The following is a 15,772-nucleotide window of genomic DNA, read 5'->3' as shown; positions in this document are numbered from 1 at the left end:
TATGAAAATAACTGAACTTTATAGTCTAGCAAGGCATCTTTATCCTCTGACAAACCCTTTCCAGTCCAGTCCAGCAAATAAAGAAATTGTTAAACTTTATTCTATGCTACTGAAGAAAGGAGCCAAATCTGCCTCCTGTGTCCCTGGTGCTGCCATGATGCCAAGCACTAAAGTTCCCATCCATCCCTGACCTCCCTTTCCTACTGACATCTTCACAATTGTAATGATCCTGTCAGCCTTAGAGAGAGGCTTGTTGTAAATAAAGTAACCAGCATCTTGTGCAAGTGAGCCAGTGCAGTAAAAACAGAATCCTTGGCTCACAAAGCTGCTTTGATCATGTAGCTGAAGGCTTTGTAAGATGCAGACTGGGATTTCGTGAATAATTTTGCAGGCATTAGGGCCTGGTAACCAACCCTCTTTGATAAATTAACTAATTAAAAACAAAATAGCATGTGAGCATATTTTTCTCATTTTAGAAGTGGGTTTTGTGGCTACAAATTGAATTGGTTTTAAGCATTGTATCTAAACTAAAAAAAAAAAAACCAAACCAAAACCAGCACTTCCTTTAAATGAAATTAATATGTTGCTACTATTGCTTTGCTTTGCTTCACTTTAAAAGGTAACCTGAATAATCTGAACTGATGCAAGCTGATATATAACTCAGCTTGATGGCAAACAAGACTGAAAAAATTCCCAGTCTAAACCACAATCAAATCAGCAGCTCATTAATTTAAAGCAGTGAAGAACTGAGCCTCATAAACTGGAAATTTTTTAGTGTCTTCAAGTCAACCAAAGTGTAGAGAACTTGCAGGAAGTGTGAGGTTCATCACATGGGAAATAAAACTTCACTGGAGGTACCTCAGGGCTTCTGGTTCTGGAGATACCTGAGAAGCAGCTGCCATAGGCTTAGACAAATTTTTGTCCCATGTGCTAGAGGTGTGGTTGGTTGATCCTGGTGTAAGGAAAAGGGAGGTGGGTTGCATGGTACCTTTTTTTGCTCCTGGGGTAAGGTGTAGCTCCATTACCACTTGGTGCAGATTTTGGGATCTCCCAACACCTGTGGCTTTGAAGGTGTGAAGATGGAGTCTCTTTTAGTTGAGCCACTACTATAATACTGCATTTTCAGGTCTTCACTCTTAGAAAGGTGTCAGTCCTGTAATCTGCTGCCTTTCTTAGGAATGGATGAACAGAAAATAAAAATAACCTCCTGGCAGCTTTGGTATTAGCCCGGGCTGGGCTGCCTTCTGGAGAGCTCTTTAGAATCTCCCCAAAAGAAAGCTAGATGAAGATTTTCACTTCTTCTCCAGTTGTTATATTCTTCCACAAACAGGAGCTTTGAAAAGATCTGGGAAAATCCTTAGTAAAGGCTGGGAAGGTGAGAAGATTGTATTATGTGTCAGATCAGCTGTCATCCTGTTCATTTAGTGCTCACCTCCAGATAAACTGTGTCTGGAACAGAGGTGAGAATTCATTCCTCCTCCAGCCCTTTCTCACAGGGGAATGTTGAGCTGTAAAGACACTGTCCAATTTCACTGTGAACATTTTAAAGCCCTGACAATTTCTTTTTAACAGAATAGGAAAGTAATTGAAAGAAGAACTCTTGTTAATGCAGTATTCAGGTCACATAAATCACAAACTCAGAAAACACTTAGGTTGGAGCTTCAGCACCAACTGCACTTCCCTTGCACTGAGCATCTGGAGTGCTTCTAGGTTATTCTTTGTAGTGTACAATATAGTAAATATTTACCATATCATTTCTGAATTGCCCTGGAGCTGAGGATGTACTTGAGCACAGAATTATCCAGTAAGAGCTGCTAAGAGCAGAATTTAATTAGGTGGCAGAAGATTTTTCTATTTCTGTGTCTGATTGCGAGTCTGATTTTTTTTTTTTTTTTTTTTTTTGTGCCAGCTGGATTTGTGTCTTTGTGAACACAGGTGACAAGAATAAAAACACCCAACCATTTTGGAGATCAATGAAGAAAAAATATGCTTTCTTTCAATTCTTCTGTCCTTCAAGAGTAATTCCCATATTGGCCTTTTAAGCAATACGTTTCACTGAGCATCATATTCCTAATGTATTTGTTTCATTTGCGGTGTCATTAACAGAAAGGCCCATATTTCTTCTTATAAAAAGATATTTATTCTCCACAAATAAAGTGGGTCAGCTCCTGTAGCCCTTATGCAAATATTTCAAACTAATTTCCTGCCCAACTGCTGTGATATTTTTCCCATGTGCCTCCTCTATCTCTTCTCAATATATTCGTACTTAAACATCTTTTAGTATTCAGGAAATCTCCATGTGCTGCCTACTGTGTGTTCAGCTCCTATTGTTTCTGTCTGAATCTTTTGTAGAGAGTTTGTTGTTCTCCACATGCCAAGGAATTAAGGGTTCATCTTCAGTCTGTATCTGTCTGATTTGTCTTTTTCCTCTGGAGCTTCATTTTCCTCTTCTTTGTGTATTTTCTACAATTAGATAAACAGTGGAGGGCATCTGAGATTTTAAAAGGGCTAATGGTGCTTCTGCCCTTTTAAGACCATCATATATTCATTTTATAAATTTATATTTGCTTAATACTATTTCTATTGCATGGGTAAAGTAGAGCTACATAATCTTCAGTCCTGTTTGTTCACTTGCCCCTCTTTTGCTTTGGAATCCAATTCTAAATTAAAGTTAAAACAAAAATTATAATCATAAAACATTATAATGGGTCTTCCTAGCTGATGCCACTTTCCTTTGCAGCACTGGAGCTTCTCCTGAAGTTTCATATGCTTTTGAAAATATGCTTTACATTTGGTTCAGACTGATTTTTTTTTAACGGTTATTATCCATATTTTAATTTTTAATGGCCAGAAGAACTTAAACTTAGAAACTCAGGCACAGGTGTGAGATACAAGTCTTGCTGCCTTTTAATATTTCTGTATTTTTAAGAGCTCCTGCTGAATGCTGCTCCTCCTTCAGTGCTTTAAGAGCAAATTCAGTTACATCAGTTATCAGCATCTTTAACCCAACATATAAAAAAAAATAATCCATTATTCTTTGCTGTCCTCATGGACAAATGACAGTGATACTGCTGACTGCAGAGAGAAAGCACTACTTGGAACAGGGGGTTTCAGACTTGGGTTGTACACATCACTCAGACCTCAGCTTTGTGGTTAAATGGTGGTGGAACTGTTTAGTAAAGAATTAGGAAAGCTTTGTCCCCCAGAAAACAAGTCCATGGGGGGGGAAAAAAATCCTGGTTTGAGTATGAGACAATCTACTACTCTTTTTTCAAAATATACCTCACTTTTTATTGCTACCACCTTACTATTGAATGGAATCCCCCTGTTATTCAGCAAGGACCAGGTTGGCTGAAGCCCTGAGCAACCTGGGCTGGTGGGAGGTGTCCCTGCCCATGCAGGGGGCTGGAACTGGATGAGCTTTAAGGTCCCTTCCAACCCAACCCATTCTATGAATCTATAAATGCTGGAACTCTGTATTCTTACTCTAGTCTGTTGTTTCTATTAATTTTCCTGTAAGGCAGAAGGGTATTTAAAATACTTCTTTTTCTCTTATCTGCTACTTAGGTATTAATTGTTTTCATCTAACTTGAAAGTTTGGTGAGGCAATGATGCCAAGGAGTCAAAAATAAAAGTACTATTATAAGTATTTTTTTTATTATTATTAAAAGTAGTTACTATTTGCTTTATTTTCTTCTGTTTCTATTTCTGATTCAATCAGATCTATCTAGTGACTTAACATCTGCTCATTTTGTCAACAGAGTATAATATACTTTACAGCAAGTTCTCCCAAAATCCTTGACTGGATAAAAGATGAATCCATCCAGAAGATACTGCAGCCTTATGCCAAGTGGCATTATATTGAACGTGACCTTGCAATGTTTAACATTAACATAGATGAAGATTATGTTCCATGTCTCCAGGGGATAACAAGAGCAAGTTTCTGCAGTGTTTATCTGGACTGGATTCAGTTCTGTGCTAGAAAAAGGGTGGAGGTAAGTTTGTGGGGTTTCTTTCAGTAGTAGTAGATTTAATTTCTGGGGCAGGTGTTAAATGATGCATTGCAACTCTTTTGCTTGCTCAGGATTAATTGTTACGTGAGCATTTGTTTCATTTAAACTGTCAAATTTGTAAACTGTAAAATTTGTCAAATCAAAGGAAAATATATGATTAAAAAAATCATATTTTGGAGACTACCTTTGTGCAGAAACTGAATTTTGAGGAGGGTTAGCTTTTGAATATGGAACCAATTCCTTATTTTGTGTGCCCCCAGCACCATGAATTTGATAATCTCTAAAAGCAAGGATATAATAAGTGTTCACAAAAGTGATGCTGGAGCAGGTTCTGCTCAGGGAATGTCCTCATTCCTTCCTTTTTCCCAGTGTTTGGGTACATGAGCCAAGCATTGCAGTCCTGTTTCCCTTTCCAAACAACTGCCAAGATTTGGGGACATGGAAGGGAGGCAGGTAACAAACTCCCTGCTCCTGTAATTCACCTCTGAGAGTTTAGAGTTCCAATGTGAAAGATGCCAGAAGAGTGTGTGAAATCACCTGGCAGCTTTAGAAGGTCAAGGGCAGGTTTAGAGCTGCACCTTGAGATGCTTTGAGCTGCTCAGATTGCTGATGGTCAGCAGTCATTTGTCAGATGTGCACTGCTGTATTGCCATGGAGTAGTCAAAATAACCCAGAGGGAGAATCCAGTTTCAAACCAGCATATTCCCTTGATTTAATATTCTGATTATTGCTGATAATGGCAAAAAATGAGAAGTGTGTCTTTCCTGTGCAGTTTTCATTCAGGATCACTGAGTGCACATCACATTTGCTACCACTGACTTGAGCTGGTGTAACATCACTGAACCTTCTTCTCCCCTTCATTGCCTTCTCATGTCTCTAACCCCAAATAGTATTCCAGCAGCTCCTCTGCTCACCATTACACTGCTACTGTTTTCATGGAATTGCCCTCTGACCCTTCCCCACCATATTTTCCTGCTGGAATATTTCATCTCTTTTCTTTCCCAGCTCCATGTCCCAGCACCCAAGTTCTGACACACAAAGTGCTGCAAGGGTGCAGGGAGAGCCACTGTTAAATGATGCTTTTACATCCTAAAAATCCATGTTCGTGAGGGGTTTTTTCCTCCTTCTTGATAGCAAGTTTTTCTTTGGAAAAAAAAAAAAAAAGAAAAAAAAGAAGAAGAAGAAAAAAAAAGCAGTAAAGGAACACTCCTGAGCTAATAATGTCACTGAATTGTTTTGACTGCTTGTTAGATTGTGAGGACAGTATCAGCAGTGGTATACAACTAAGATATATTTTATTATTCACAGTATATTGTTATATATCTACATATACGTGTATATATAGATATATAGCAATATATTTTGTTACACTGTGTATTCCCCCAGACTTTACCAAAGAGATTGTTGTTCTGCAGTCTGGGGGGGGGAGTTTCATACCCACTGTGGCCCATGAAAAGGGGTTTTCCTGCTTCTGTTTTAGTGTCTCTCAGCAATAAGGGATCTGGAATGTCAGATCTGGAAAAACAACCAACCAACCAACCAAACCCCACAGCCACCAAAGCTCCCTTCCCTTGGGCTCTCCCTGTTCAAGATCACAATATTCTGTTTCTAGCAGAGATTTTCCAGTGGGCAAAATAATCTGCACTTTGCAGAGGTCCTCTGACAGCAATGCTCTTCCTTCTTGTCCTGTTTCATTGCAAAGAATGCTTTTGTATTTTTGTAGGTCCAGCTTCAAGCCAATGTTAGGGATGTTTATTTGCAGTGTTGCTTTGAAAGCTGGCATTTGCATTTGGAGTGACATTGATATGATGTTCTTAAATCCCTGTAGCACCTGGACAGTGATGAGGATTCTCCTCTAGTGACACTTTCCTTTGCCTTGTGCATCCTGGGTCGAAGAGCTTTGGGAACTGCAGCTCACAACATGGCCATCAGGTAATTTTAAGGAGCCCTTTTCCCTCATTTTAAAGCAAAGACCTGTTTGTCTTTTTTTTTTTTTTTTTTCCCCCACTTTATGTGGAATGACAGCAGGTTAGATCAAGACAAAATCTTTTCTCCATAAAGTAATTTGATTTCTGCCATTCCTGGACATCATTTTACTTTCTTGATTTGATTAATAATTAATACAAGTCTTTATTTCTGGTAAAGCAGAATTTTGCATTACTTGTTAATACTTGTTTTCACTCACACCTGGTCTGGCTACTGGAACGTTGGATTCCTCCAGAAGGGGAAGAAACTGCTAAGTCATCTGGCAACTAGTTAACTAAATATTAATACAGATAATAATAAAGATAATAATCCATGAAATTCCTCTATTGCTTAGGGCTGTATCCCTTATTCCTTGTGCCACTTCATTCTGGTGACCAAGAAAGGGAGAACCTCATTTCTTGAGACTGCAGCTTTGTCTGGGTTTCACCTTATATTTTTACCTTTATATTTTCTTATATTTTCAGTGGGAGTTCTGAGGTGTTTGGGTTGGGCAAAAGTACCATTTATGGTGTCCTAAGTGTTCAGCCTGAGTAATTAATTATGTAGATAAGGCAACTTATTAATGAAAAAAATCTTTACTTTTATTAAAGTCTTAACTTCTCTCCTAATTTTAGGTTTTTATGAGATGTTTTTGAGCTCTCTGTATTCACAGGAGTTTAGTAGAGCAGATGAGTACACAGGCTCTAAGTGACCTTGCTGGATTGGCACAAAACTGAATAAAACCAGTGAGCCCTCTCCCAGCCTGCTCCTTAGAGGGGATTTGTCTGACTAACAAGCAAACAAAGACAGCCTGGTGTTGTGTTGTCAGATAAAACAGCCCTTTAAATATTCATTCCAGCTCTGTTATCTCTTGTTTGTAACATCTGGTTTTGTGTTTTCCTCTTTCAGTCAGTCACACAAAATGTTCCTGGCCCGTGCACCTTGTTGCTTGGTGTGCTGCTCTTTCTGCTTTCTGAAGTGGCTTTTGTCACCTCTTTTCTATGCACATTTTTCTCCTGAGCTGAGTTTCTTCTCCCTTCATGTCTAGGCATCAGCTTTTCTAAAACTGCCCTGGGTTTTTGATGATTAAATTTTGGAGTTTGGGGACATCATAGAAAAGTTGATGTGCACTTGTAACTTCTTTTTTTTTTCTTTTTTTTTCTTTTTTTTTTTTTTTGAGGGAAGATTAAAGTGAATTTGTTCTGGGGCTGCAATAGATATTAGAAATGCATCTAAAAATAGCACAAAAGCTTCCTAAAACTGTCATCACATTGCATGTAATTTTCAACAGGATCATAAAATTTTCATTACAGTGTTTTGGCACTAGTACAGATGCAATAACAATGTCACCTGTTTTTATTGGCTTACATGGTTGGTAGTTAATGGAAAGAGATAATATTATCAGAGACTTTCCAGAGTTTAACATGGAAAGTGTATGAATGTTGTGAATATTTGCAAAGTCCTCTGTAAAGATTTTAGTAATAATTGCAGGAGTCAGGTGCACCATGGCTTTTTAAAATTTGGAAAATTACCAGTGAACCAAATTAGTTTCTCTCTTTTGGTGACTGGATGCCCCATACTAAAAAAAATACTTTTCCTGTGGAGAAAAGGCCTGTAAAGGAGGAAAAAAATGTGGTACTTATATGCACTCCCTGATTTTCTAAATTTATCCTGTATAATCCTGTATCTTTAAGTCTTGATTTTCCTTTTGTTAAGAAAGTGCTTCAGGTCAGTATTGAATCATTGTATTTTTTAAATGTGTTTTGTGACATAAAAAGGATTAAGTGGAAGCTTCTGTCAGTATCTTTCTCAGTGCTGCTTCACTGAAGCTTTCCCTAGAAAAGTTTCACTGTGAAAAACTGTGTCACTTACCCACCCAGTTAAATTTACCTTTAATACATTTCAACTGTCAGATTTTTTTTTTTTTTTGGGGGGGGGGGGTGGAAAATAGACTCTGAGCAGCACAATTCAAATTATAAATTGGTACAGCTACAAAACATGACCTTAGCTCAGTGACTTATCTTTATTCTTGTCTTAAAGAATTTTTCTATTTATTTTAATTGACACAACCACATCAGTAGCAATTATTAATTAAGGAGTAAAGACATCAAGATCTTTACCAACAAAACTCCCCCAAGTACATTCCCTTTACTACTGAGGGCTGAACTTAGTTTACTTACTTGTGTTTATTTATTTCATCCAGATCTTCACAGCTTATTTAAACACCAAGGAGCAGGAGGTCAGCAAGACTATGATAGGAATACAATCATGTAGCATGCCAGGGGGAAAGAAATTTTTTCCAATACGTGCAAGACTGAGTCAGATGTTCCCCAGGTCTCCCTCCCCTCTCTCTGTGTTTGATGAAGATGCTGCAGCTCTTTTTAGTGGGATTTAGAGCATTAGTGCTGCTCCTCACCTCCAGCTCTCAGGCTGCTGCAGGTTCAGTACTTAAGTAGCTGGAGGAGTCATTCCTTAGGTGATGCTTCAGCCTGTTCCCTGGAAAAGGTCTGATGATATTTTGAGGGCCTTTGGGAGGCTACTGGTGCTGAAGAGGGTTTTAATTTTCTGCAGAGATGGTGTCAGAACAGGCAATTCTGTCTATGATGTATTTTGAGTACACCATGACTCGAGGTTTTGTGATGAGTTTGAGATGCAGTAGCCAGAGAGGAGTTGTAGTCTTCTCCTCATCCTCCTTTCTCTGAAGTGTTTCAGGTGTGTCCAACATGAGCAAAGTAGCCAAGAATCTGTGATCCATGGTTGGTTCTCAGTGATAACTGTGCAGGGAGTAGGAAACTTTCTCTGGAGTCAGTCTGAGCCTTGCTGTGTCTTGAGGAGTCAGAGCCCTCCCTCCATCAGTGCACAGAAAGAAGAAGGCAGAGGTGGTGTTACCCTGAGCTACCCTGATGTTACACTGCAGAACTGAGTCTCAAGTTTACTCTGTGTATGTAAACTATCAATTTGCACTCATTTACACATGATTTTGTCTAATCTATTAATCAGTAAACGTCACTGTGTAAACCAAGATTTTAAATGCTCTTATATAATGTATGTAAATAATTATCCAGTGTACCTGTTCATGTAAATGTCAGTAAAGCCCCAACAGTAACACTAGATTACACAGTAAATGCATTCATTAGGAAGGCAGAGCACTGCTATGCAAATCACTTGCTTTTTTAAACTGTCATTAGGAAGCATCCTGCACAAAATGGGACTGGAAGGATGACATGGGATTACCATTCATTTATTCAGATATGAGTGATAAGTTTAGGTATGTATTTATAAAAAAAAAATTACTCAGTTCTATTCAGCCACTAGACCTAGTAGTAAAAAAATGTTTATTATAAATTTCAAATTTGGAAAAATACAAAAATCTCTAAATAAAGCACTTCTCATCAAATACTTCTAAGCCTGCACCTGAGCATCTTCTGAGCATCAGTGTGGACAGGGGGGGTCACTCTGAGGAACACTTCTGCCTGCAGAAACTGCTGCTCATGCTAAAGCCCAGGGAAGCAGCTGCTTCACTTGCCCTCCCTTTCAGTGGCCTAAAATACCCAATTTAGAAGGGCTGGCATTGGAAATATTTCATTCAGGTGAGCTATGACATTCAGGTCATGGGTGTTTCTTTATTCCTTAACTAAATCTCCAGTTAACACTGGGAAAAGTCCATGGCCTCCAGCCAGAGGAGGGGTTTAGGTGTGCAAAATACAGGCAGATGCATTCACCATCTCCCTTGGCTTCATCCATAATGTTTCCAGGCTTGTGTAAAATGCTTTTAGTTTCTGCTGTTGGGGTAATGTATGGGTTCAGTAGGAGGGAGTATTTGCTTTGGCTTTGTTGCCCTCCCTCTGGTCTTTGTGGTGCTACTTAATCCCTTCTTTTCTGCATGTTCAAGGAGCTGACAGATCCCACACACCTCCAAGTCTTGTTCCAAAATAGCTTGCAGTTGTGACAGCAGCTTTTTGGGTTCTCAGCTCAGAGGGTTTGTTGCCAGAAATAGTAGTTATGTCTCCTCCTGAGTAATGTGATTTCTGCTGCGTGTGAATTTACCTTAGCTGGTTTTTAAAATATTCCAAATGAGCCTGAAACTACAGCAGATTATTAATTGAGCTATGTTAAAACTGGGCCAAAAAAAAGCAACAACCTTGAGTCAGCCCTGAGATCAAAGCTGTTGGCTTTACAGCTTCCTTATAATCTCATTAGAGTCTTCAGGAGAGGGCAGAACAATGGTAAGAATAACAACAGCTGTATCTTATGTGGATTAAGGGCTGCATGTTAGAGAAATAATGGCTTAAGATAGTGTCACATGAGCAGAATGTACCCAAAAGCCTCATTACCATTGGCAGGAGAATAAAAGATGTCCCTGGTTTTGTGAATGCAGCAATTTCCTCCAGACCTCCCTGGTGGAAAATCCGATATAGAAGATAATTGACACTCAGCTTCTCCCAACTACTGCCACTGCTGCTTTGCTCCTTGTAGCAGTCATATTTGTTCTGAAAAAATGCTGGTTAGAGAACTTCTTAGGCAGGGGGATGACAAATGGATGAGTCTTCCCTAACGAAGCCCAGTGAGAGCTCCAGGTGCTTCCCTCCCTTCCCTCTGCTGATGCTCAGCAGCAGCTCTCCCAGCTGGCCCAGTCCTTGCTTTCAGCAGGTACTGCTGTTCACAGCAGCCTGTGCAGCATCTGCTGATGCCTGGAAGACACTTGGATGTGAATGCAAACTTTCTGTCTGCTCTGGTGTTCAGATTTGGCCCTGACAGCTTCTAAAGATGTAAAAACCAGTTCTCTTCCCTGCCTGCTCTCCCCTTCATCCCAAGCAACTTTTCCGAGCAAATCCAGGAGGTGTTGCTTGGGGAAAAAAAATTAGGTGCAGAGTTTGGGACAGGTGTTTTGGTTTTTTTTTCATCTTCATCCTTGGAGAATATTTAGATACAGAAGTGTTTTTTTTCCAGGCAGGGATTCAGCTGTGTGTGCTGGGTGCTGTCTCATGGGTGGGGGAGTGAAAGGACCCTTCCTGATTTCCAGCCTGCTCAGAGGAGGTCACATATTAAATCACAGTGGCTGTACCTACCATTCCCTCCCCACCAGCTGATTTATTGTAGGGCTTTCCTGGCTTCTAAGCAGGATTTGGCTCTGAAAGCCTCTAATGATGTAAAAACCACTTCTCTTCCCTGCCTGCTCCTCCCTTCATCCCAACCAACTTTTCAGAGCAAATGGGTGTTACTTGGGAAAAAACCAGTAGGTGCAGAGTTTGGGACAGGTTTGTTTTTTTTTTTTCATCTTCATCCTTGGAGAATATTTAGATACAGAAGTGTTTTTTTTCCAGGCAGGGATTCAGCTGTGTGTGCTGGGTGCTGTCTCATGGGTGGAGGAGTGAAAGGACCCTTCCTGATTTCCAGCCTGCTCAGAGGAGGTCACATATTAAATCACAGTGGCTGCACCCACCATTCCCTCCCTGCCAAGTGATTTATTGTAGGGCTTTCTTGGCTACTGAGCAGGATGTGGATATATTACAATTTTCTTAAGTGTGGAGGTGATTGTTTGAAAGTCAGTGGGGATCTGGACCCACTCCTTGGAAACACATAAATCCCAGAGAAATCAGTGCTTGAATGTTTTGAAGATCTGAATATAAGTGCCTGTCTCACACAGGCATGGTTTAACATGTGGCTTAGTACTAATAAATGCAAATCTGCTAAGAATTTACAAGAGCTTCCCCATGCTCTTCATGTTCCCAGCAGCCCTGCCTTCCAGACTGGCCTTGCTCCCAGTGATTGCTTGATTTCTATACCATGGTGCTTTCCTAGAGAAAAACAGTATCCAGCTGTTTTTCTGGTAACAACACATATATATCTTTCCATTTTAATTTTGAAACCATTCTAACCCACCAAAGGCATAATCAGGATGTGTCTGAGCTGAAGATGGGCCAAGGCAGTCTCACAGTCTCTCTTTTCCTGGTCTCAGAGAAGAGGAAAAAAAAAAAAAAATTAATTATTTTTTTTTTTAACCTACAATAATTAAGAAAGCTCAATTACGTGGAAGGATGATGCATTCTCTGGAGAAAGCCTCCTCAGTAATGAAGACCACTAACATCTTAATCCAGCTTCTCCTCTGAGTCTTTGCAGTCTGAAAAAAATCAGCTGTTGTAAGAGTGAGTAAAAACCTTGGCAGGTAGATGAAACCGTGTCCCGTGGGTTTGCAGGAAATGTCTGTTTTTAACAGCTGGTTCTGCTTTCCTCAATTTCAAGATCATTTCTTGAGAGCAGCATTAGGACAGCAATCCTGCTCTAGGATTTTTCCAGTGGCTGTGGTGGGAAGGTTGTGATTACAGATGGGAGCTGCAGGCTGCTTCTTCCCCTTCACAAAGCCCTCCTGCAAACATTTTCTAACAACTTTTTGGATTTTGTACCTTTTACCCACTTGCTTAAATCTCAGGTCCAGGCAAACTGGCATCCAAGGTCAGGCAGAACTGGTTACATCTAGTTTCTTGTATATTAGAAAAAAAGGCACCCAGTGTGTATTTGCTTTAGAGCTCACTGTTTCAGTATGAAACTCCTCTTGTTTGATTCATGTTTTTACCCAGTTTCATGCTCTTTGCCCAGTTTTTTTCTTCCTGAAACACAGTGGTCTTCTTAGTACATCTGGTTTAATGCTCACATCAGGGTCTGAGTTTCATGACAAAAGTCTCAAGAGTTGCTGAAAATATATTTTACATCTGTGTGGGGCCTTTTTGGAGGCTTTGGGGTTTTAAAATTATTGTTTAAAGTATTATTTAAGAGTTATTATTATTTAAATTTATCTTAAATTTTATATTATTAATTTGTTAATATATTAATTAATATATTATAAATTTTATACTGATAATTTTATATATAAAATTATTTTATAAAAATAAATTTAAATTATTATTTTAAATAAATATTTTTAAATTATTATTTTTAAAAAATATTTTACCTTTCAAGAAAAGAGGAGGTAGCCTCTGCTGCCTGCACAGCAGAAGGAAAACCTCTTACCCTAAGGAATGATTTCTGCTCAGGAACCTGCAGTGTGACCCCTGCTTTATCCCACCCTGTGCCCGAGGGCCACCAGGAGCTGGCAGGTCTCTGGCTTGGGGAGATGGAGCTGGCTGCTGGCACTGACTGCTGCCTTTCTCTTACAGCTTGGACTCTTTTCTTTATGGGCTCCATGCACTGTTCAAAGGAGACTTCAGGATAGCAGCAAAAGATGAGTGGGTCTTTGCAGACATGGACCTGTTGCACAAGGTTGTTGCCCCAGCAATCCGAATGTCTCTGAAGCTACATCAGGTAGGACCTTCAACAAAAAAAAATTATTTTTAGCTTTTACTGTGGTATCTGTTTTCTTAGGGAAACACAGCAAACCTTAGAAACTGTCAAAAAAAAAAAAAAAAAAAAAAAAAAAAAAGGAGTATTTCTTCCTTTATTCTAAGAAACTTCCTTAACCAAAATGGAAATGCTTGGCATTTATTTTGCATTCACTGGATCTTGGTACATTTCTCTACCCCCCAGCTGCCCATTTGAAGCCAGTTCTATTGCAGAGCTTGACCCTGCATTCACAGTGACACAGGGGATCCTGCTTTAGGGGGAGAGTTGGACTGGATGATCTCTAGAGGTCCCTTCCAACTCTGATAATTTTGTGAAAACTCATGGCCACATTGTGTTTCACTTTTGTGGATACTATACAGATGGTTTGTAGATGAAAAGAAATACCCTGATTAGGCTAATTTCATTGCTAATTTATCAACTGGCAATACACTTGTTCTGATTCCAGATGTTAGAGTCCTCAGCTGAGAGGAGAATGGTTTGAAGGGCTGGTGTCACAGCTGTTTGTTTGGTTATCTTGGGCTCCTTCTGACCCCATTCTCTTCCCAGTTGTGAAAATCTGGCATCCCTCTGCTGAAGTCTCCCCAGTTTCTTCAGGTCAACCCCTGCAGAGCTTGGAGGTTGATTTTCTTCTTGCTCTGGCACATTCTGATTTAGTGCCATGTGCTTTTATCATGCATGATCTCTAGAATTGCTCTCGATGTAACTGAAGTGGAACTGCTGTGAATTGGTACCTCAGAATTTGACACAATAATTTGATGAATGTTATCCCTGACCCTGCTGCTTTCTAACAGCTAAAGCTGCTCATAATATTGTGATATCTGCTGATGGGTTCTGTGGTTTCTTGGGTGTTGGGTTTTTTGTGGGTTTTTTGGTGAAAAAAAATAAGAACTGTGACTTGCCCCAGGTGATTTCCATCTGCTTACCCAACAGCTCTGCCTCATGTGCTTTCCCACTTTGTAAAAAGAGAGTGCATAACCTGGCATTCTCCAAATGGTTTTGTCCAGCAGAAACACAAGATCAGAACAGGTTACAATAAAGCAAGACTTGGATCTTTCTATATTCCTGTTAAATTAATTGCTCTGCCTCCCCCAAGGCACACTGCTCAAGTGGCAAGTCCCTTAGGAGGTCACCTGGCAACTGGTGGAAAAACTGGATTTTGTTTCTTGTTAACCACTTTATGTGTTTCCCCAAAAAATATTTGATCTTGTCAATACTTTTTCCTGTATGACCAGGATCAGTTCACCTGCCCAGATGAATATGAGGACCCAGCAGTTTTATATGAAGCCATCCAATCTTTTGAAGAAAAGGTGGTGATCTGCCACGAAGGGGACCCGGCCTGGCGCAGCGCTGTGCTCTCCAACAGAGAGGAGCTGCTAACCCTGAGACATGTGGTAGATGAAGGAGCAGATGAATATAAAGTCATCATGCTCCACAAAAGCTACTTGAGCTTCAAGGTCATCAAGGTACATAGACCCTGTTGCTAATATGGCAGTGATTTAGGGCTGTGGGAACTGGTATTATTTCTAAGTAATATGGCCTAAAGGGGGAGGGAGGTTGATGTGGTCTTTGGAGTAGGCATTGGGAGCTAAAAGAGCTCACTGCACTTGATTTCCATGTTGCACCCAAATGTTTTCACCTGATCCACATGTTCTTAACCTTCCTGCAGGTCAACAAAGAGTGTGTCAGGGGGCTGTGGGCTGGGCAGCAGCAGGAACTGATTTTCCTCCGCAATCGTAACCCGGAGAGAGGAAGCATCCAGAACAATAAACAGGTCTTGAGGAACTTGATTAACTCTTCATGTGATCAGCCACTGGGGTATCCAATGTATGTTTCCCCTCTAACCACCTCCTACCTTGGGACACACAGCCAACTGAGGAACATTTGGGGGGGACCTCTCAGTTTGGACAGCATCAAAAAGTGGTTCAGATCCAAATGGTTAAGGTAGGTGTGAGATTCTGGCTACAGAGAAACCCTGTAGTCATGGTTCCACTGTGCTTTCTGTTAAAAAAGAGTAATTGTCAGTTGTTACCTGTGAGTAAAAAAACTAATTGCAAATAACTCAGAATATAACAAAATAACCCCACAGATATAACAGAAAGCAAACTCATTAACTCGTTCATAGCTTTTAAGCAAAGCTTTCTACAAGATTCACTGTCAAATCATAGAATCATAGAAAGTTATGAAATCACTTAATCACAGAAAGAAATGACTTAAGCACTACAAACATTTCCCTTATTCCAGGGAATTTTACTGTTTATGCCTTTTCTGTAGCTCAGTGACATGCCAGAACATGAGTAAATGTGTTGGTTGGTTATGCTCCAAAATTTTGGCAGTAGAGATGATCATCCCCAAGTCATTGTTCTTGACTAAAACACATCTGAAAATGTTCTTACCATCCACCCAAACTGCTTGACTTCCACTGAGTGCAGATGAGCAGTGTGACACATCCCATTCCA

The 15,772-nt window shown here is 39.9% G+C and overlaps 1 protein-coding gene across 1 annotated transcript in view; it reads left to right on the top strand.

Annotated features, from left to right (window-relative positions):
- The window catches only part of PCNX2 (pecanex 2), a 147,816-nt gene that overhangs the window by 121,535 nt on the left and 10,509 nt on the right, over positions 1-15,772 (top strand). The window contains exons 27-31 of the mRNA XM_071738991.1: positions 3,762-3,995; positions 5,842-5,945; positions 13,133-13,277; positions 14,549-14,779; positions 14,983-15,257. Of these exons, the coding sequence (XP_071595092.1) occupies positions 3,762-3,995; positions 5,842-5,945; positions 13,133-13,277; positions 14,549-14,779; positions 14,983-15,257 (989 nt within the window). The remainder of the gene's footprint in view (positions 1-3,761; positions 3,996-5,841; positions 5,946-13,132; positions 13,278-14,548; positions 14,780-14,982; positions 15,258-15,772) is intronic.

The sequence above is a fragment of the Heliangelus exortis genome, chromosome 3, assembly GCF_036169615.1.
Source record: "Heliangelus exortis chromosome 3, bHelExo1.hap1, whole genome shotgun sequence".
Taxonomy (NCBI): domain Eukaryota; kingdom Metazoa; phylum Chordata; class Aves; order Apodiformes; family Trochilidae; genus Heliangelus; species Heliangelus exortis.
Note: the sequence above shows the minus strand (reverse complement) of the source record. Positions and strands in the feature narration are given on the sequence as shown.